We start from the raw sequence: 20,120 nt of genomic DNA on the forward strand, positions 1-20,120 counted from the left end.
GTGGCTTCAATACCACCACGTGGACATACGATAGGCCAGCACGTATTAGGCTAATTGGTGACAGCCGAGATTAGATAGTATTGAGCGATGCCATGAACGCATGTCTCAAGCAAGGATGTTCAAACAGTCGGAACTATAAATGTTGTTGTATCACGTCACAGTTGAATATAAATGTGAGAATTAAAACCATCATGAAGACTCCATTCTTTTTGCTCCTTGTTGGCCTTACAACAATAGTCCGATCGGAACTCTTAGCTCCGGCCAACGACATCTTGTTCCCGTCAAGCAAGACATCCAGCAATCCTCTACAGTACGCCGGCGGAAATAGCCCCTATTTTGCTGGTCAGAATGCCTTAAATTCGGATCAATTACAAGTTGTTGATTTGATTCAGGACCTAACGTCCATGGCATCAAGAATGAGGTACCAGATCGGTGCTCTGTCCGACAAGCTGCTTATATCGTCCGGCATGGCAGTAGGTAAGTAACTTACTACAGATCGATCGTCAATTCGGTCTAACCAAGCGTATCTTCAGATTTCCCGACACTGGCTCATATAACGCCTGGGTTGCAATTCATGACAAGGTTGGTGGTGCCTTTAATCACTGGAGAGACTGGTCTTATCATGAAAATAGATTCAACGTGCGGTGAATCAGACCGGGTTCAAAGCACGCGGCTCATTGGACTTCATATCCGAATGGAAGCCGGTACTGAGCAATCCTAGCTTACAGCTAGCACAGGAGTCAATGACAGGCTGGAAAGAGGTATGATGGGATATTTGCGCTTGATCAGGATGCTGTTGTTAACGCCAATTACTAGGCAAGCGATCTCGGCTATCAGCTGCGAGCCAAGTGTTAGCTTTATCTCTATCAATCCGTCGGGAGTTATTGGTGTACTGACCTGTAATAGATCCGCACTTTTATCAAGACGGCAATCCATTCTATGTTTGGGCAAACCAATACAAGTCTCCGATCAACAGCTCGCGGGTTGTTCAAACTGCGAGAGCCTTCATCCGGGGATACCTCTACGAGTATGCCGACACATATGGGACTGTTGTGAGCGTGAATTCCACTGGCTCCAATAGTGCAATTGGAAACTCGCTTGGCCCTTCAGACTCATGCCCTGCATTTGGTTCCACGATCAGCGGAGGAAACAATGTAACAAATTGTCAGTGATCTGAGCCTTGCCCCCCCTTTTCCTTTTCGAGTATTAGGAAAGGATGCTTTAGGCTATCCTACCTACTACGAAAGTTTGGGAACAGCAGCTTACATTATTACAGGGGACGCTACCTGGGTTCCAAAGACTGTCAAGCGTATCAATTCGCAACTAAGTGGAAACCTCACTTTTGACGAAACGGAAGTCCTCTTCTTCCCCTGTATGTGCGCATACGAGAGCCAAATTACAGGGCAACTGAGTCCTTGGTGTGGTGTGTTTACGGAGAATGAGCTTCGTAAATATGCCTATTCTCAGGACTTGAGCTATTTCTATAGCGTCGGGCCCGGCTCAATCGGACCAGCCAAAGTCCTCTTTCTTCCCTTCCTCGAAAGTCTGATTTCACTACTTGAAAAGGGCCCGGGGCAAATAGGCATTGGTAGAGATGGCGCCAATTTCGAGGTTCCAAATCTTATCATGGCATTCTTGAATGATAATCAAATTGCTGAAATGACCGCTGCCATGGGAATCTTTGACTCGGAGGGACTGCTTCCTGATGACCATATACCAGCTAATCATCTTTATAATGTGGCGAATTTCATTACTATGCGTGGAACGGTTGCCTTTGAAGTCATGGATTGTGAGCCAGAATCCAAAAGCTCCTCCTCCAATGAGACATACATTCGAATCCTCTTCAACGATGCCGTTTACCCCATCGCGAGCTGCCGCAGTGGGCCCGGAAGCAGCTGTCCCCTGTCTAAATATGCTTCGATTATCCACAAAAAGCTGAATGGGGCAGGAAACTTCCAAGACTACTGCAATATTACCAAAAACAGTCATCCGGAGCGCGTCCTGGGGGCCAGCTTTTTCAGCGACATGTCACTAGACTTCCTAACTTTTGTCGCCCCATAGTCAATTATCTTCCTCAAAGGTCTCATGCAGAACTTATGAGAGTTGCGATTGGGATCTCTTAAGTCCCAAGTCGATTGAAGGATGTCGCTCAGATATTACCTAAGTAGGTAAGAGTCGGCGACTCGGACTCGCGATGGAATCGCGATGGACTATGTACATACTCTCATCTTTTTCAGGACACAAATAGTCGCATGTTTTATCTCAGTTCTTCTCTTTCTTGATTTCAGAGAGCAAAGCTCCTTAGACACGCAAATTCACACTGGAAAACACTGGAAATCTTCGGAGTTTTTCGCTTGATTTATCTTATCATCCCGGCATTTTTACAATGGAACCACTCAACATCGCCGTTGTTGGTCTGGGGAGAATGGTAAGTATATTATATCATTGGGTATAAGCTAGCGACATTTTCTAACATTTCCAGGGCAAACGCCATGTCCACACTCTGGTGTATCGCGTCCCCCGCGCTCGTGTAGTGGCTGTATGTACCACCGACAAGAATGAGATTGAATGGGCAACGAACAATGAAGAGTACAAGGACTTCGGTATTCAAGTCTACAGCAACTATGATGAGATGCTTGGCCACCGAGGTCTCCACGCTGTCTGGATTTCGACCAGTACCGATGTCCACGCAAGTCAGTCACTGGCCGCCATTGCCAAGGGCATTCATACACTGTGCGAGAAGCCGTTGAGCACCGACCTTGCTGAGGTAAGTCCTTCCCAACTTGTCCGACTTTCTCCAGACCATGATACTTATCTCACACGTTTGGCAGGCGCAATATGTGGTGGAGGCTGCTAAATGTAACCCTTCCGTCAAGGTCATGGCAGGCTTTTCTCGCAGATTCGACGCCTCCTATCGCGATGCCGCGGAAAAGATCTACCAGCAGGAGGCCATCGGTTGACCATTCATGGTCCGATCCAACACTTGTGATCTGCGTGATGAAACTGGGTTCTTGTCCGATACGCTTCTCGCAATGGAGGCATTTTTGTCGACTGCGCTATCCATAACATCGACCTCTCCCTTTGGTATCTTGGCAACCCAGTCCCTAAAGCCTGCTGGGCGGCCGGAACTCTTCAGCACCATCCGGAGTTGAAGGATCTCTCCGACGTTGACAATGTAGTCGGCGTTGTCGAGTTCAGGGGTGGAAAGATTGCATACTTCTATTGCTCTCGCACCCAGGCGCATGGACATGACGTCTCCACTGAGATCACCGAAACCAACGGCAAGTTGATGGTCAACGTCATTCCAAACCAAAACAACGTTGTCCTCGCCGACAAGCTCGGCATGAAACATGAAGTGCAGCCCGAGTACTGGCAGAGATTCGAGGATGCATTTGCCCTGGAAGCCAACGAGATTGTCGAAGCAATTGTCAAAAATAAAGAGCTTCCCTTGTCGCTTGGAACTGGTATCACTGTGATGAAGATTGGCCAGGCCCTTCAGCAGGCTTTGTTGACTGGTGAAGTGACAAGAGTCAATGAGAGTGGAGAAAGATTAAACTAGAACGATACTTTGTTAGGAATTATATAGAGTACTTGTCTTCCTCGTTTGTCACATATGATTATTTTTTCGCACGGAATATATAATGTCTTACAGTGAATTATCATAGTCTGGTAGCTACGAGAATTCTAGGAATTGTTCTCCTTATACTTGTAGCTACACCTTGCAATGTTACAATATAGCTTATGTTATTTGACAGTCGATGTAAGAACCTTAACTTAATTTACTTTTCAAAATATCGAGGGTTTTTTAGCATAGTCAATGGCTATTTGCTCAGTATCGCGTTGACGTCAAGATGGACTCTCCCATTTCTTCCCGATGTGGCAATTCGTGGGGATGCGGGGTAACCCCTTTCTGGTAGGAGCCGCCGTGTCTCTTTTGCAACTTCGCAACGTCTGTTCTTTGCATGAAATATGTCAACTGCCACCGCAGGCGTACCTTGTTCGAGTTGTCGCGGTAAGTGCACCTCAGTTAATCTCCCCGATTTTAGCTAATTCTCTCATTAGAGAGTCATCAAAAGTGTAAGTGGATCCTACAACGCGAAACATCCATCAATGAACGCCGCCGGGCACATTCCGCCGTGCTGAACATCCCTGACCTTAATAGGTGACAGAAGAAAGCCGATTTGCAGGCGATGTGAGGCTAAAGGCCTTGATTGCAGACCGGCGCGACGCCAACCCGTCTTTCGGCATGGCTCCACGGCAATTCTGGATGCCAATTTCAAACAAGACCAGACATGGGTGAATAGCAGGCCTAAAAACTGGAGATCGTCAGCTCGTTCCTCTACATTGTCTAAGCGTCGACCTAGTACGGCAGTCTCAGGGTCATCGCCACACCCCGAGGCACCACTGCCTGGCCTGGGCCAGACTTCCAGTGATAGACATGATATCCATTCTCGGAATCATCAAAACTTTGACTCCGATAGGCCTGGAAATTATGCGCAAATTGAAGCCTCCGGAGAATTTCGATCCGGGAAAGAGGGCACTGGACTGACAGGTGTCTCTCCCCACTCCTCGGCCACCATCTCAGACTCCCCGACAATTTTGCAGAGCCGCGATGGATTTTTCAACACACAATATCCACCAAACTCAAGATGCCACCCGGACGATGATAATGCCCGGAACGGAGCTCATATAACAATTCACGGAGGCCTTTCTGAGTTCGGCCATCAATCCCCCTCTTCTAATGGAAGCCTCGGGCATGTGACAGCCGATGTTCAGGAGTCTTGCTTGCTCCGCTACTTCATCGAGGAGCTGTCTCCTTGGGTATGTTGGACCCTCTCTTCTCGAACCCTTGATGTCATTGAAGATAACATCTTTTAGTTTGACCACTGCGATGACCGTAGACAATTTCAGTTGGTAGTTCCTCGTCGGGCTGCGCAGTGTCTAGCTCTGAAAAATGCTGTCTTTGCAGTATCCTCCCGTCATCTCTCTCGCTTGCCTCAGTATATGACTCCTCATGGCGTCGTGTATCGCGGGCAGGCTCTTCCCAATTTGAAACACACTACTTCACTTGAATACATGCTGAAGTGTATTCCAGAACTGATTCAATTTCCAGAAATCCAAGATCCGCGACATCAGGAGAACATAATGGCCGCCACTGTAATACTGCGTCAGTATGAAGAGATGGAAGAGGAAACTGAGGAAAACGATGAGAAGTCCCATGCCAACGATCGAGTCAACTTTTTGGCTATCACTCAAACCATCATCGACACAATGATTTCAACACCAATCCACCATTCCCTTGCCGCTGCGGCACACTGGATCACGATTCGACAGGAAGTATACTATGCGTTCACCAGACAGCGATGCCCGCAATTCCGGCTCGGCACTGAGCACTGGCAAACTACTTCGGTTGCCAACACCATGGTAATGTTCGCCAGTCAGGTAGCACGATGGCGCTGGGGAATGAAGAAAGCTGAAGAATGGGGTAAGCAGCCCCGCGGGACAAGTGGGAGCCATGTGAACTAACTTGACCATTTTTTAATCAGAGCCGTTAAAGATGCAACATCAACACCTGAGTCAAGAGTTCCGATCTGAATTGGAACCACTCCTTGAGCAAAAGCCAGATCGAGCTAAGGGTGAAATATTCCCTACGATTTGGTATTGTTACGATTCCCAGGTGACGGCCATCCAGCACTTGAAACTGGGTGAGATGATTCTTATTGCGGAAAGTCCGCATCTAGAGTGAGCATAACCTCCGTCAGATGTGAAAAATAAACTCTAACCAAATATACATATCTAGAAATGCTAGAGGGGCCGTTCATCGCAAGGCCGAGGCGCAAGTCCGATCCATCGTGCTAAGCATTTGTGGAATCGCGATAAATCATCCGCGGTGCCAGCCTGCGATGGTGAATGCTGTTATTTCGATCACGCTTTATGGTGGGTACTTCACCCGGCCCGAGGACAGGGACGCATTGCTTGGGATTATACACCAAACTATGGAGTTGCATTCGTGGCCTATGCGAAAGCCTTGCCAACAACTGCTAGACCAATGGGAAATGGTAGATAATGCCGAGCTCTAGTGTGACAATTTGGAATGAAGCTTGATGCCCCTGTATTGGTTTAGAACTCTATAGCACATCTATATGAACGTCATTATTAGCATATAGATTTGAAGCAGTGTTTTAACGAGCCTTGGAACTTGGAAGGCCTTCAAGGTCATACGACTGGGTAAAGTCATCCGAGCTGGTGACTTCCTTTCCTCCTCCAGCAGTTCTAATGCATAGTGGTCATTCAACCTGGTGCTCGGGGGTTATGGCAATCAACATATCTCCTAGATGTTTGCCAAAGACAGTTACTATATGGAGGATTTGCTCTCTAGGTAACGTCAGGTGTCTCAATACATAATCCAACTGTATATTAGTATTCACTTAATAGACGACATGAGAAACATTCAATGTGGTCCCTTCCGTCTCGAGACCGTATGTCGGTTCCGAATCACCTGTACGCGAAGCAATTGAAACTAGCATACCCAAAACAGCAAACTCTAGCTTGAGTTTGATACTGTAAACCATAGCCTTCAAAATAACTTGAGTGAAGTAGAGACCAACGTATTCCAGGATAAGGAGCGATATATCCATGATAATCGCGGCGAGGTTTATGGCGACTAGCTCATACAATATCTTGATTCGTCGTTTGTCTCCCTCTGGGCTTGTCCGGATCAATTTCGCAGTTTCCCTTATATAGATCGTAGAGATGAATGTCTCTTGCGCACAGAACCAGGTCAATTGCACCTTTTCTATGACATCATACCCCTGTATCCATGCTGGTGTCTTAATAAAAGCCCAACCGGCATTTAGAATAGTTGTTAGGATAAGAAGGATGATTGTGTCAATGATAATCAGATACCGTATGAAGCGAAGCAATTTGTAGTTTTGCGATACCAGGTGTAGTCGCGAGTATAGGACGACAGACTGACCCGGGACCATAAAGTAGAATCCGATAATTGCAAGGGTAAAGGTCAACGATATGGGAGCAAGGTTGAAAAATTGCAACAAGGTCCCTATGCTGGTCGGTATCACCCCGAGGATGTTGGAGGTTAAAAGCGCCCAAAAATAAAGGCTTCTGTAGCGCTTAAAGCTCAATAGAATGAGAATAAGCAACTCCAATGAGTTATATAGAGCGATAGAGATGAAAACGATGGCACTGATTGTGGTAGCCTGGCTGCTGTTATTGATTCAATCAGTGGGTGTTTCTCAAATTCAGACAACTTGGGGTGCAGAGAGGCACGCAACGTACAGGTTGGGTATCATTGCGTAACTGTGAGAGGCATAGTGCAGGTAAGATGATACTAGCCATTCTCTGCATACATTCTCGTTTTTAGAAATAATAACTGGGAAGGAACCACATCTGCAGTACATATCCCCTGACCACGTGGAATCAATGTGGAGAGAGCACGCGGGCCAACCTAACTGGCTAAGGATTAATATTTTTGCCTATCGGACCTAGTACCTTCAGGCCTAATCGCTCATCAAATGGGGGCAAGAAGTCTACGCCACAGAGTGAACAACGCGTCATAGACTCTCCCACCACCTATGAGTCCATATAATGACATTCATTAGTTTTTTAGTATGTCATGATATTATTGGCTCCCTGAACTGTATCCATACAATGTGCTGTCCCACTGCCAAGAAGGGGGTTATATTATTGTGCCTTTTGGAGCAGTTGTTACCAGTCCGCTCGTGGTGGCGCTGGCGCTCGTTGCACTTACTTGCTCATGGGTTTTATAGTGGTTTTACTAAGGCCTAACTGCTCTGCACGGATACAGTATAGTCATGCCAAGCAAAGCGATCCTGAAGGAAAACGTTGTGATATGAGAGTGAGGCTGGTGACACGACAGAGTTCTTAAACATCGGAACGAGTTATTCCAGGACTTTCGGGCAAAGTTACGCTAGAACGTGCCTGACATCCCCTAAGGGCATGTTAATGCAATTTAATGCCATAACTTATATGTAATGAAGTAATAATAAGTACTCGTCGTATTATAATTAGAATCAGGCGCTGTATTGATGCTGCTGCGAGAAAATTGATGTTCCGAGGCTACCTTCATGTACACTAAAGGGCCCCCGATTCTTGTCAGATAATCAATCTTGGAGTATAGAAGGTCGCACCAGTTTCGGGGCGTACTGTAAATGATTACTATAGATAATTTGGATGGAGTTATACAACCGCCGTAAGCCCATGAAGTCCATTTGCGGTATTGCATATGTCCCACTGCCTGGCTAAGACTTCACTATATGAAATACAATGCTAGCTTCCCAATGTATATAATCAATAACAACTGGAAACTGTGGCTTCCGATGGCCACACCTGGCAACGGAAGGATAGAAGCAATAAGCAGTGAACTCAAAACACCATCCTCATCTTAAGTTTGTCGTGATCGATGATCTCGTCTTTCTTTGCTAAGAGTTCCTCCATATCCCATGGACAGCTCACGTATCTTCCACCTAGCCACTCCCTGCGCTCAGCAGCCAACCATGCTATCGTATCGCCAGCTATATCCGGACGATCGGGCAACGTATTACGAACCATTTTCGGCGCACCCTCAGTAATCTTTGTTTTTATCGCTCCCGGATTGACACAGAACGTCAGAAGCCCTTCATCGCCGTATTCTAATTGCAAAGACTCAGTCCACCTCAATATCGCAAACTTCGAACTTCGATAACTTCCGCTAACGGGTCGAGCGCTCAATGCACCTGAGGAGGACACATTGATCATTGTGCATAAACCTTCGGACTTAGCACGGGTTGAGAGTTGCATAGGGAGAAATGTGCGAGCCATGTTAAAGAGACCTTGAACGTTGACTTCCCATGTTCGCCAGTACACACCTGGGTCTGAATCGAGGATTGGCTTGTATGGTTCCATGTGAGCCGCATTGTTCACGACAATATCCAGACGCCCACCAAAGCCCTGTGACACGATGTCATGCATTGCGTGGACGCTGTCCTGCCTTGCAATATCAACCGTGCAGCTAAGCACCTTGGGCTCTGGGCGACCGGCTTGCGCTGCGGCCAACTTCAACTTCACAACGAGGTCGCCTGACACGCCGTGTAGGTCGGCCACTGCTATCGCAGACGCTCCTGCCCGTGCAAAAGCTACGGCAGTAGCATATCCGACTCCATTCTCCCAAGCAGCTCCTGTGATCAGAACGTGTTTCCCGGCTAGGTCCAGCTTTAATGGTGAAATGTAGTCGTAGGACGTGGAGTGACGTGTGGCAGTGAAATAGCCACCAGAAAGCTCTCTTCCGTTCGACATTCTCGAATTGTTATTGCAGACGAAAATTTAATAACGCAGTGCTCGAAGTTCCTGTTAAATATCCCAACGGAACCAATAGTTGAAGAGAGGCGGCGCAACAGATCCTCCGATACTTCGGGGACTTTCTCTATTTCTGACAACGTAATCGGCCCAATTTCGGTCAGGAGGGATTGGGGGTTGGAATGTTACATAGGTGCCAATCAAATACATTGGTAATATTGTAAGTAAATATCGTAACCTACTCATGCCCAGGTGCTGTGCACGGGCCTATTCCGCCTAAGTCATCTGGATCACCTTTCGCTCTCCTTGGTGAAGGATGATGATAAAACATCCCTCGGTATGATTAATAAACATAATATACAAATCTGCAACATGCAGATTACCTACCACGACTCCCAGCGCGCCTAAGCACGGACGTTCCCACTCAGAATTGAGAATGAGTTCTAAGCGAGCTCAATGCATGCCTAAGCTGTCTTCTTCCCATTCTGACGTGAGCGAGGACCTGACGTGAGCGAGGGCCCTCGCCAGCTGTGGGCTTTCAGGCGACATTGATGAGGTATGTAATGTCTCCAAATCCCAGGTTAGGTCGCTCATCCGCAATTTCGAAATCTGTTTCATCCTCAATCTTCATCTAAACACATCCGAAATACCTTGCATTCGAACTTCACACGTCTTTCGCCGAATCTCAAATCAGTATCCCAAATTGGATCTTCCTATGGCTTTTCCCCGCCGCCTGCTCAGCCATTCAACATGGCGTCTGATCGGCCTTGGCCTCACAACCACCGTCTTTTCCTTGGGAGCCTTGTGCCTGTTCGCACCATCTGTTGCTGCAGATTCTCTTGGTGTCACGCCTACCTCATTGGAAGGTCACAACATAACCGAAAAAGCGATGATATTCCTTGGTATACGTGATTTGGCCGTTGGAATAGCGCTGTTTTGGTTCTATCGTGACAGAAAGGAGAAGGAGATGGGAGTTTTGTTAACAGCCTGGACTACGGTGTGTGTGGTGGATACGTGGGTTACGACACAGGGGCCGAGAGGATGGGATAAGGGCGTTTGGGGACTGTGTGGAGGGGCGGCGGTGGTTGCGCTCGGGGGGCTGGGGCTGTTGCAGGCGTGAGGACTATGGATTGACGGGGGTGCTGGAACTTAGGCGTGGGAAGTGCTGAGCAATGGAGAGGGTTGCCGAGTACAGTACAATCAATTTGAATGTTACGGTATGGACGAACGTATGAATCTTTTACCCTACTCCCTCGCAATCAGGCCGTATGCAGATAACCAGCCGTCTTCTTTGGATCAGAGATGATACAGGAAAAGGCAAGACAATGCCTGTGCGCTATCATCAAGGAATCGACACAATCGGCGGGCGGCACTGCGAAAATCTTGTTCTTTTTCTGCCCAGCCACAGACGTGCGAACCAATCATGTCATGGCCGTTCTCTGGGGTTCGACCTATTCATTGTCGAGAAGCAGCAGTCTCTTCTCTCTCATGTACGGAAACGGTACGACCAAGTGCGAAAAGCACTGTTTGAGGCCATAAACGCATTGAATGTGCTCTTGAAGCGATTCAGAGAGACCACTTGCCACGAATAGAATAGTAATCCAGCCTAAATATGATTTAGTAAATAGAGAATAGCCCACACCGGCGTACTGCATTTACCTTTCTGTATGGTTTCAGGATGTACTGTGATCTTATCAACTTACCAACTCAATCTGAATTTATCCTCTCGTTTTCTGGCCCTCTCTCCTTCTTTGTTCCCCATGCTTAAGTTTTCGTTGAAATAATAGTATGTTAGTATCTTCTGTCTTCTCTAACTTGGACTTTGAGAAATTAAGTCCGTAGTCCACAGGCACACTATTATCAGGCAAACCAAGCCTGTAGAGATTAGACCTTGACAGGTCATTGTTCTCGAATATCTATGAAACCGCCGAAGAAGGAACTTCAAACCCACCTGTGCGCTTCCTCACGCGCTACGACAAGTCTGCAACAAATATCAAAGACTCTCAGTTGTGGATTGGTATCGGTCAAGTCCCCTGGGCTACTGCTTACTCTAAATGGTACCACCAGTACATTGCGTACCCAATTCAGGCTTTGACTGCTGCTATCTTGTTGGATGACTAGGTAATATAATTGATTGAATAGATGATAACACAAGGTTTGGCGCCACGACGGCACCAAAATGTTACCATTTGTAAGGCCTAGCTAGGCCGTGGAGAAAGTGTTATCGAGTCCAGGGTGTCTACAGTGGCGCCCGACTTCGCCTTCTATATTTGGGAGTCGAGAGATGCTCTTTCAAACACTAATCACACGACCACTTGATCCAGATAAGGTTAGTCCGTATTGTCTTCTCTCTTAACAGTTGCATAGTGGCACGAAATTTGAGTTCCTGGCAGCGTAAAATGATGGTACACATGATAAGCAGCAGGGACAATCTCACTACATCACAAAAGGCCAAGTTGGTAAACCGTAGTAAGCGTTCTATCACAAACATCCGCAAGAACATGCAGCTGTTAGGTAATAACAAGTGGTGACTAATGTGGTAATCTTAACGAAATATTTGATCCGCAGCTTTGCAGTCATGGCGCTTCTGGTGGTAATTTACCGGGTCCTCGACTCGATAGAATACACTGATATTCTCATAAAGGGGCGTCACCGACGGTTGGTCTACCTGTCGCTGCTAATGCCTCTCGTAGCATCTGCTCCATTGTTTCTAGAGCCCCGACTTCTGCTAAATCAAGCGGCGTGCATGCGTTGAAGGAACTAATACCAGGGTCAACACCAGCATCTAATAGGGTCCGGACGGTGTCTTCATGTTCATTTTCAACCGCCCAATGCAGAGCCGTCCAGCCACTATAATCCTGAAGGTTCCTTGTTTCACTGTTTGCCAAAAGAATCTTGGCAATTTCATCCTCGCCCTCCTGGGAAGCAAGATGCAGTGCTGTCTTTCCCTCGTTGTCCCTAGCAGACCTATCAGCCTCTGTATTGAGAAGAAGTTCAAGAACTTCAATATGACTCCCCAGAACGGCTCGGTGCAGCGCTGTATATCCGCTTGAATCTTTGAAAGACAGATCAATACCATGTACGATGAGAAGTTGAACCACCAATTCGTGCCCAGCTTCTGCAGCCTCTAAAAAGGCTTCCTTGACGGTCTCGTCAAGGGTGGTACCGAGATCAAGAAGCATATTTGCGATCGTCGCATGCCCATGGAGTACTGCATAGTATAACGGAGACCGACCATCGATATCTTTGACGTCTGATCCGACTTTGATACTCAGCAACATTTTGACCGTATCCTCAAGTCCTTCCCCAGCTGTATAATGCAGAGCTGTGCGAAGTCTGTTGTCGGTGAGATGTGGATTGCTGCCCCGTTGGATAAGCAATTGAACGACAGCCTCATGGCCATTTTGAGCGGCCAAGTGCAGCGCTAATTCCCCATTTTGATTTTGAATCTGGTCGAGGGCCCCGGCTTCCAATAAAGCTGTCGTTATACCAAGATGGCCCTCGTTAGCTGCCCAATGTATCGGAGTCCACCCTGTATGGCTGAGAGCATGTATATCAGCCTTGTGATTCAGCAAAATAGGAACTATCTCTTCATGTCCTTTTGCTGCCCAGTGTAAGGGGGTCTGTTTCTTGTCATTTATGCTATCGACATGCGCTCCGGCTTCTATCAGCATATCGGCGATTGTTGCTTTCCCTGAAAGGACAGCGAAGTGTAGTGGCGTGGTCCCATCCTCATCTGGGATTGAAGGACTACTTCCGGCAGCTAGAAGCAGCCGCACGGTTGCGACTTGACCGGCGCCACTGGCTTGAAGAAGAGGGGTTTTTCCATCTAAACTTTGAGCAGACACATTCGCCCCAGCTTTTAGGAGAAGCTGGACAACGTCAACAAAACCCATTAAAGATGCCTGGTGCAGTGGCGTAGCATTTTCGTGACCTTGCAGAGAAGGGTCTGCTCCCTTATCCAGAAGCTCCCGTACGATAGCAAGATAACCGTTGCCGGCAGCGAGGTGCAATGGTGAGTCGCCTTCTTCATCTTGAATGACGACGGTTGCTCCAGCACAAAGCAGCGCCCGAGCTATCTCAAGATGCCCTTCCGAAACAGCCAAATGAAGTGGCGTATGACCATGGGCATCCTTGACATCAATAGGAGCTCTGTGGCTTAGTAGCATCTCTGCAATCTGGCTATATCCCTTGATAGCAGCCGCATGTAGGGTCGTTCTTTGAGCCTGGCCGATCCTTGCATCGGTAATGGTGGCTCCTTTGTTCAAAAGAACCTCCACAACGCGATCATATCCCGTTATAATGGCAAGATCCAGCGGACTAAGCCCATTCTTACGACGTGCATTGATATCGGCTCCCACATCAATGAGTAAAGACGCCACGCTGCAGTGCCCAAAAGCAGCGGCCAAGTGCAATGGCGTGTTTCCCTCATCATCAGCGGCGCAGGGATCGGCTCCTCCCTCCAGATAATGCTGGACAATGCTTACATGTCCACATACAACTGCAGAAAACAATATCGTTCGTCCATGTTCGCGGAGACTAGATGAGTACGCTGAGACAGCGAGCTGGGCGAACCCCTCCGCGGCTTGCGCGAGAGCCACGACATCTGAGGGTTCCAAATACTCAAATAGTTCCAGAACGATCTCTGGGGGAAGTGGGAGCCCCCACCAGCGGCCCATGTCGAGTGCCGTTTCAGTGAGAGTAAGAATAAGGAAAAGTTGAGTCCAAGTGGCCAGTGGCCCTACCTTGGCGGAATACGAGATTTAGACCCATCACGTGCGGAAGAGACGGTGTGTGCCAAGAGGGAATAGAAATCGGGTAGAAGATTTCAGAAGATCTTTTTCCTAGATATATTCTCATCCAAAGTAGCCTAAATCAATGTCGAAGACCAACGGTAGATCTGATTTCGAATGGTTATAACTGCATGCCTACTTCTATTGTCTGCGTGACCCATAATCCTCCTTGCGCAGCCGATCCCGTTCTTCTCCCTCCATAGCTGATATCACACAAAATTTGCCTTTCCCATCTCTATCCACATGTTACTATCGTATATCACCGACAGATCAACTTTGCCTCTAGATGTCATTTGGAAGACTAGGTATACCAAAATGGCTTACCTCATGATGATAAGCGATAGTGGAGACTCCGAAACAAAGCCTCACTATTGAGCCTTGCCTATCATCTTGACCCCAGATGGACCCTCATGCACCAAGCTCTCTGTAGTAAAGCAACTGCGAGATGCAGAAGGGACAAGTTGACATTCTATCAGTTCTCTTGTATCTGTCTTACAATATAAAAAAAGCATCTGGCATTATTAAGGAAAGGTACAAAACATGTTATTTTTACGTATCATGCGATTAGGGTTTGAAAAGAGCATCTCTGTGTTTTCGACATGGAAGGCGAAGTCGGGTGTCACTGTACAACTCCAAGAGCCGGGACCCGCGTATTTAGCTTTAAGGGGCTAAACTAGAAACAGCAATAAAGTCTTCACACCAGGTCGCGGGTCTAAATTATGGAACGGTGACGAAACTAGATCTATTATCACAAATATTCTTGAGAAGTCCGGTTGCTCTGAAATACAAAAGCTTAAGTGCGTTCTAAATTTTTCTCTCGTGCCGTCTCCAATATGACCCGATTTTGTGTAAACAGGCCAAAGTCGGTAGTCTTTTAAATACAATATGGTCTATGCAGTCCCATGACCTGCTATATTGGCTCAATTATCACAACAATATGTCAGTCTAACGTACTGGTATAGATGGCGTGGGCGGTAAGATTTGATACTTTCGCTCATTAATACTTTATATATTGCAGGGTTTCTGCAAATAATTATCAATATTACTTCATGTTGTCGGTTAGGGGCTCATCAGAAGAGCGTGATGGAAGATCTAACTGGTAGACCTCAACGAAGATTCGGGCATCTGCGCGAAGCGTGGGGGAGATGTCTTCACTTTGCGTGAGGAAGCCAACTATGCGTCTGAGAAGGGGCTCAAGGAGCTCTGCGTCGACAAGCGCGTGCAGGTTAGACCTGTAGGTGGCGGACAGAACGAGCATGTTGCCGAACTGCCTGCAGAAGGAAAAACAATGTTAAAATTGTCTGTTTTTCTTTACGCATGGGCTGTACCGAATATGTTGTTTACCAGCAACCGATGTCCACCTACATATCTTTCAGTAATGCGTGCAAGTCGTGGTGGGCGTTCAGTATGCGCACGTTACTCGATGGCTGACTCGTACTCCGGGAGTCGTTGGCGGGACTGGCCCAGCACCCTTTGACGCTACGACCGGTATCAAGATATAGCGAAGAGAATTATATCACATTTGCTCTGGGTAATCGTTCCCAACTGGTCTGATGCCTAAGATATTGCAAATTTTCGTTTTGGCGCTTAAATTGTTGTCCTTTTGAAACTGCGAACTGCGGGGAAAAGTGCCATCCAACCTTCTTTTCATCTTCCCCTTGCTGCGTATTACCCAGGCGCCATGAAATCCTGTCAGCAATGTCGAGATACCAAGCGCAAATGTTTGCCTAGCAAGGGCAGTGAGTCATCGTCTTCCTGTAACCGCTGCCTACGCCTTCACCTTGAATGTTCACATTCTCAGGCCAGGCGACTAGTGCGGACGCGGCTCGAGGCACGTCAGCCCGTTGCTTGGACATCAGCAGAATCTCAGACTCGGTCCACGAGAGTAGAGGCTTTCCTCTCCGACGATGTGTCTGTTGGGTTGCTGATCCACGAATATCTGTCCAAGATTCACGGTCGGCCCCATAGCATTTTTCATGCAGCGACTCTGTGGAAAGACATTCGCGACCGGCGAGCCAGCAAGGCTTTGGTTCTGGCTATCTGCGCAATGGGCGCTCACGTTGCAACGCAGCCAGCTCTACGATCACTGGAGCCTCTGCTCACCGCAGAGTCCAAACGGCTACTTCAGATCGATCTTGAGCGAGTGTGTCTGGAAAACATTCAAACCTGCATTCTAGTGGCAAATCTCTGCGTGGCACATGCAAACCCATCGTCGGAGTTTCTGTTCTTTCGTAAGTTTTTTTTACTTATCACCCTTTTGATTCTTATGATTTCAACAATTCATACATGAGGGTGTGTCTGTCCGCCGCCAGTGCCTGGATGTGTAGATACTCATGTTGGATGAGACTATAGGAACAGCAATTGCAATGATGCAATTGATGGAATCCCGTACGACACAAGCGAACGACAACGCAGTCTCGCATGAGCTCCGGATCCGAATCTGGTGGGCCCTTTTTGCAGCGGATAGTTGGTGCTCTTCGAGCCTCGGCTTCCCCCGCCATATGAAGGACTGGCCACGACCAGCTCGTTTACCCATTGATGAGCGCTTGTTTGCTGACATGAATCCAGACGAGCCACTAAATGACCCAAAAGGGCCATGTGAGAGCCCTGGCCTGTGGGCACACATGGCCACGCTCATCGAAGTGTTCAGCCCAATCCAGGAACTTAACTGGCGCGCAGCCAACAATGAGGGACTGCAACTGGATCAAATTGAGCAGGACACGGATTATCTCGCCCAACTGCTGGATCACTGGCAAATGACACTTCCGCCCGATGTCCAGTTGACGGAATCGAACCTCATAGCGCACAGCAAACGGGGCACGGGTGGCATCTTCATGGGCCTCCATCTAGGCTTTCACCACTACGCCGTCTTACTCTTTTACCAGTATCTTGATACACAATCCACGTTTAGTACGCGTGCTCGGCGATTTGCAGCTCGATGTAAACACCATGCTCTCAGTTATAGCACATGGCTCGCCAGGGGGAGAGAGCAGCCCGGATGCGAGGCCGTGTATCCAACTGTCGCGCATATGGCGATCGTCTCCTCTTCCGTTCTTCTTCATACTCTCCTTTTTGGGGAGGAAGACGAACTTCCACAGTCACGCCACTGCCTGGGAGCGAATTTTGAGGCATTGCTCGAGTTGGAAGAGTACTGGCCCATTGTCAGGACTATGGTGAACCGTCCCTTGCGTTGAGAAATCGAATTTCTACTCTGACTGACCTTTTGCCGAAGATTAACCGATTGACTTATTTTCAGAATAGCTGCCTGCTCCTCTCCCACTGTTATCAGACCCATCGTCTGGATCGTTGGATGGTGCGATTTCTCTTTGAGTACGCTTTACCACTTGAGGACAAGGCCATCAATCCACACACTGCCTTGGAAATGGAGATTATCTCCACACAGGCTCATATCTTCTCCCAAAAAGGCCGTTTGCCTGCATTTGGGGCAAGCTAGCTCGTTCTACCAATCAAAGTGATACCCCAGATGCTGTCGTGGACACTTCAGTTAGTTCAGCTCATGTCAGAGGTTTATTCTTGTCAGACAATTTTTCATTCTACGCAGAAGAGGGCGAATTGTATTGTAACTTGATTGCGGAGAACAGGCGCCATTTGAATAAGTGAACTGGAAGTCATCTAGTTATACTAGTCTGCAGCCAGGTGTGGCCAACAAGCTAAGCTCTACCTCTTTTATCTTCAGCATGACGGGATGAGCAGTAGTCCGCTTCGAAAGCACCGGAAGAGAGTCACATGATACCCTGCAGTCCGTCACGCAGGCTTATTTAGACGACCAATACAGCAATCTCATAAGGCTTGCTGAAGCTTATGGAGAAGCTGCCAGCAGACCCGGACAAGGTCGTGGTAGTGATGGTACTGCTTTCACCTCCCAAGGACGGCAAATTGTTGACACTCGTGGAACTTGGAGCAGTCAAGGTGATTAGAGTGGCAATGTTCTTCGACGACCCCTTGACATTGACCTGCACAGCGTTGGACGAACCGGTCTTACCATTATAATTCACGAGCTTGAGGATAGTGGATGAGCTGTTTGCTGTTCCGGACCAGTAGACCGGGCCGAATCCCCCGTTCGTGGCAGTAACGGGTAGAGTTCTGGTGCCCATGTGGTCCGCAAAAACCTTCTGGACGTAGTAGCTGATTGTGTACAGGACCTCGTTCGCGGTGTGCTTTATAACGGCCACTGTGTCGGGCGCTTCGTTGTAGTTCTTGATCAAGGCACCATAGGCAGAGCCGACAATGACGTCCGAGTTCCTTTCGCAGCCCAAGAGAAAGATGGCTTCTGCACAGGACATACCCAGAGTCTGCGCTCCCACCTGGCCAATGTTGTTAGAGCCAGTGTTGGTCGCTGCATACTCGTTGATGAAGACGGGATATTTGCGACTAGCTTGGTCGAAGGTGTTGAAGAGGGAGACAAAATAATTCTCATTGCCGTAGATATGGAGGTCCAGAGAGCTGCCGTTAGAGTTGACAGGGTTTGGGTTGATCGTTGAGACGAGATTGATAGATGGATAGACAGCGTGGATGGCATTGTAGAAGGCCATAAATCGGTACGAATAGTAGGAGTTCGTTCCCCCGTTGAGGTAGTCTTCATTGCCAATCTCGATCCATTTGATGGTGAAAGGTGAGGGGAATCCCAGAGCAGCTCGCTTGGCCCCGTATGTGGTAGTTTTATCCCCCTGGTCCCGTTAGCAATCATTTCGCATTTATAGTGGTACATGGGAGGATGGGGTCAACTTACCAGAAGAAACTCCAACTCATTCATGACTGAATCCACATATGGCTTTAAGTTGGCTTGGGAGACGACCTGGCCGTCCAGGTACAGTCCAGCCCAGATGCCAAGAATCACCTCAACGCCCAGATCTTGTGCCATCTGCATCATCTCCAGCAGACCAAATCCATCGGTATTAATATCACCCCAGGTGCCTGGGCGACCGGGACGATCCAAGAGAGAACCGATGGTTTCGTTCCATTTCCATTCGTAAGGGGAGCTGTTGCCCTCCATATTATTTCCGCCAGGCAATCGGATATATTTCGAGTTCATGTTGAGCAACGCGTCGGCCAGGTCCTCGCGCACGCCGTTGATCCGGTTATCGAATGTCTGCTTAAACAAACTAAAAACATTGAAATAAACAGATTTTCCAGCAAGCTTTGACCCATCAAATGTGAAATAAAACGTGTTGTTGCCGTCGGAGCCAGTTTTGCTCGGCTGGAAAGTCGCGGAGTAGCTCTGCACCCATCCAGCAGATGACGTCTGATGGATACCCATACTGGTGGACCCGAGGACTTGCCCGGTCGTGGTGCTATAGAAGTAACAGTTGACTGCGCCGGAATAATCGCCGCGCATGTGAAGACTAGCGATGTACCGCTTGGTCGCATCCACGTCGAAACCCCAGAAGCCTTCATTATAAAATCCCACAGTCCCCGTGGTCCCCGCAGGCACGTCCATTCGCATCTGGTACGGCAAGCTGGATGAAATGGCGGGAGAAGATTTATCGATGGCCAGTGAGACTCCTCCAACAGGATGCCAATAATCCGTGTTACGTGCCAGACTGGCAGCTCCATCAGACGAGGATCCTTGGAAGGCTCGGTTTCGCAGCATCTCCCCATAAAGACCGCCATCACCAGAGTGGTAGATATCCTGTCATTCATCAGTTATAATTTCAGCTTTGCAGGGAGGAAGGAGAATCGCCGACTTACCTCGTACAAAAGCCCATATAGAAGGGAACTGGACTGATTACCACCAGACGAGGCGATGTCAAGGGTCAACGAGGCCGCGCTGGCAGCGAAACATAACAAAGAAGAGAGAATCATAGTCCGTTGATTGCAGACAAGCACCTTATGGGTCGATCTGATTGATACCTTGGCCTGCTCTGGTGAGCTTAGGAGACAGCTCGAGGGGACGGCCCTTTATACACATGCGACACCCACGAGCGTTCCCCGCATTTCAAAATTTGCCATGAAATCTACAGACCCTGCAGATTTAACCAGCGTTAATCCGAGGAC

At 48.1% G+C, this 20,120-nt stretch overlaps 8 protein-coding genes across 8 annotated transcripts; 5 read left to right on the forward strand and 3 right to left on the reverse strand.

Annotated features, from left to right (window-relative positions):
• Positions 1–191: 191 nt before the first annotated feature.
• Positions 192–2,061, forward strand: PENARI_c018G12519 (uncharacterized protein; the record flags this gene model as incomplete). The annotated part of the gene is made up of 7 exons (XM_022634687.1): positions 192–342; positions 393–477; positions 534–582; positions 633–761; positions 817–850; positions 907–1,164; positions 1,277–2,061. The coding sequence occupies 7 exons, from the start codon at positions 192–194 to the stop codon at positions 2,059–2,061; spliced, it is 1,491 nt and encodes a 496-aa protein (XP_022485491.1).
• Positions 2,062–2,386: 325 nt separating this feature from the next.
• On the forward strand, positions 2,387–3,559 carry PENARI_c018G03608 (Gfo/Idh/MocA family protein; the record flags this gene model as incomplete). The annotated part of the gene is made up of 4 exons (XM_022634524.1): positions 2,387–2,428; positions 2,483–2,767; positions 2,832–2,955; positions 3,039–3,559. 4 exons carry the CDS (start codon positions 2,387–2,389, stop codon positions 3,557–3,559), a joined length of 972 nt encoding a protein of 323 aa, XP_022485525.1.
• A 410-nt stretch (positions 3,560–3,969) lies between these two features.
• Positions 3,970–6,080, forward strand: PENARI_c018G10756 (uncharacterized protein; the record flags this gene model as incomplete). The annotated part of the gene is made up of 7 exons (XM_022634659.1): positions 3,970–3,990; positions 4,063–4,077; positions 4,163–4,296; positions 4,365–4,821; positions 4,879–5,485; positions 5,547–5,742; positions 5,801–6,080. 7 exons carry the CDS (start codon positions 3,970–3,972, stop codon positions 6,078–6,080), a joined length of 1,710 nt encoding a protein of 569 aa, XP_022485611.1.
• Positions 6,081–8,403: 2,323 nt separating this feature from the next.
• On the reverse strand, positions 8,404–9,312 carry PENARI_c018G07548 (SDR family NAD(P)-dependent oxidoreductase; the record flags this gene model as incomplete). The annotated part of the gene is made up of 1 exon (XM_022634600.1): positions 8,404–9,312. The coding sequence occupies one exon, from the start codon at positions 9,310–9,312 to the stop codon at positions 8,404–8,406; it is 909 nt and encodes a 302-aa protein (XP_022485651.1).
• A 1,760-nt stretch (positions 9,313–11,072) lies between these two features.
• On the forward strand, positions 11,073–11,433 carry PENARI_c018G01945 (uncharacterized protein; the record flags this gene model as incomplete). Its single annotated transcript, XM_022634496.1, has 2 exons — positions 11,073–11,080; positions 11,211–11,433. The coding sequence occupies 2 exons, from the start codon at positions 11,073–11,075 to the stop codon at positions 11,431–11,433; spliced, it is 231 nt and encodes a 76-aa protein (XP_022485618.1).
• Positions 11,434–11,948: 515 nt separating this feature from the next.
• On the reverse strand, positions 11,949–13,991 carry PENARI_c018G05868 (uncharacterized protein; the record flags this gene model as incomplete). The annotated part of the gene is made up of 1 exon (XM_022634571.1): positions 11,949–13,991. One exon carries the CDS (start codon positions 13,989–13,991, stop codon positions 11,949–11,951), a length of 2,043 nt encoding a protein of 680 aa, XP_022485529.1.
• A 1,795-nt stretch (positions 13,992–15,786) lies between these two features.
• Positions 15,787–17,299, forward strand: PENARI_c018G08932 (fungal specific transcription factor domain-containing protein; the record flags this gene model as incomplete). The annotated part of the gene is made up of 2 exons (XM_022634627.1): positions 15,787–16,336; positions 16,458–17,299. The coding sequence occupies 2 exons, from the start codon at positions 15,787–15,789 to the stop codon at positions 17,297–17,299; spliced, it is 1,392 nt and encodes a 463-aa protein (XP_022485680.1).
• A 585-nt stretch (positions 17,300–17,884) lies between these two features.
• On the reverse strand, positions 17,885–19,928 carry PENARI_c018G11306 (uncharacterized protein; the record flags this gene model as incomplete). Its single annotated transcript, XM_022634668.1, has 3 exons — positions 17,885–18,793; positions 18,856–19,755; positions 19,815–19,928. The coding sequence occupies 3 exons, from the start codon at positions 19,926–19,928 to the stop codon at positions 17,885–17,887; spliced, it is 1,923 nt and encodes a 640-aa protein (XP_022485518.1).
• Between the last annotated feature and the right edge of the window lie 192 nt (positions 19,929–20,120).

The sequence above is a fragment of the Penicillium arizonense genome (assembly GCF_001773325.1).
Source record: "Penicillium arizonense strain CBS 141311 chromosome Unknown PENARI_contig018, whole genome shotgun sequence".
NCBI lineage: Eukaryota > Fungi > Ascomycota > Eurotiomycetes > Eurotiales > Aspergillaceae > Penicillium > Penicillium arizonense.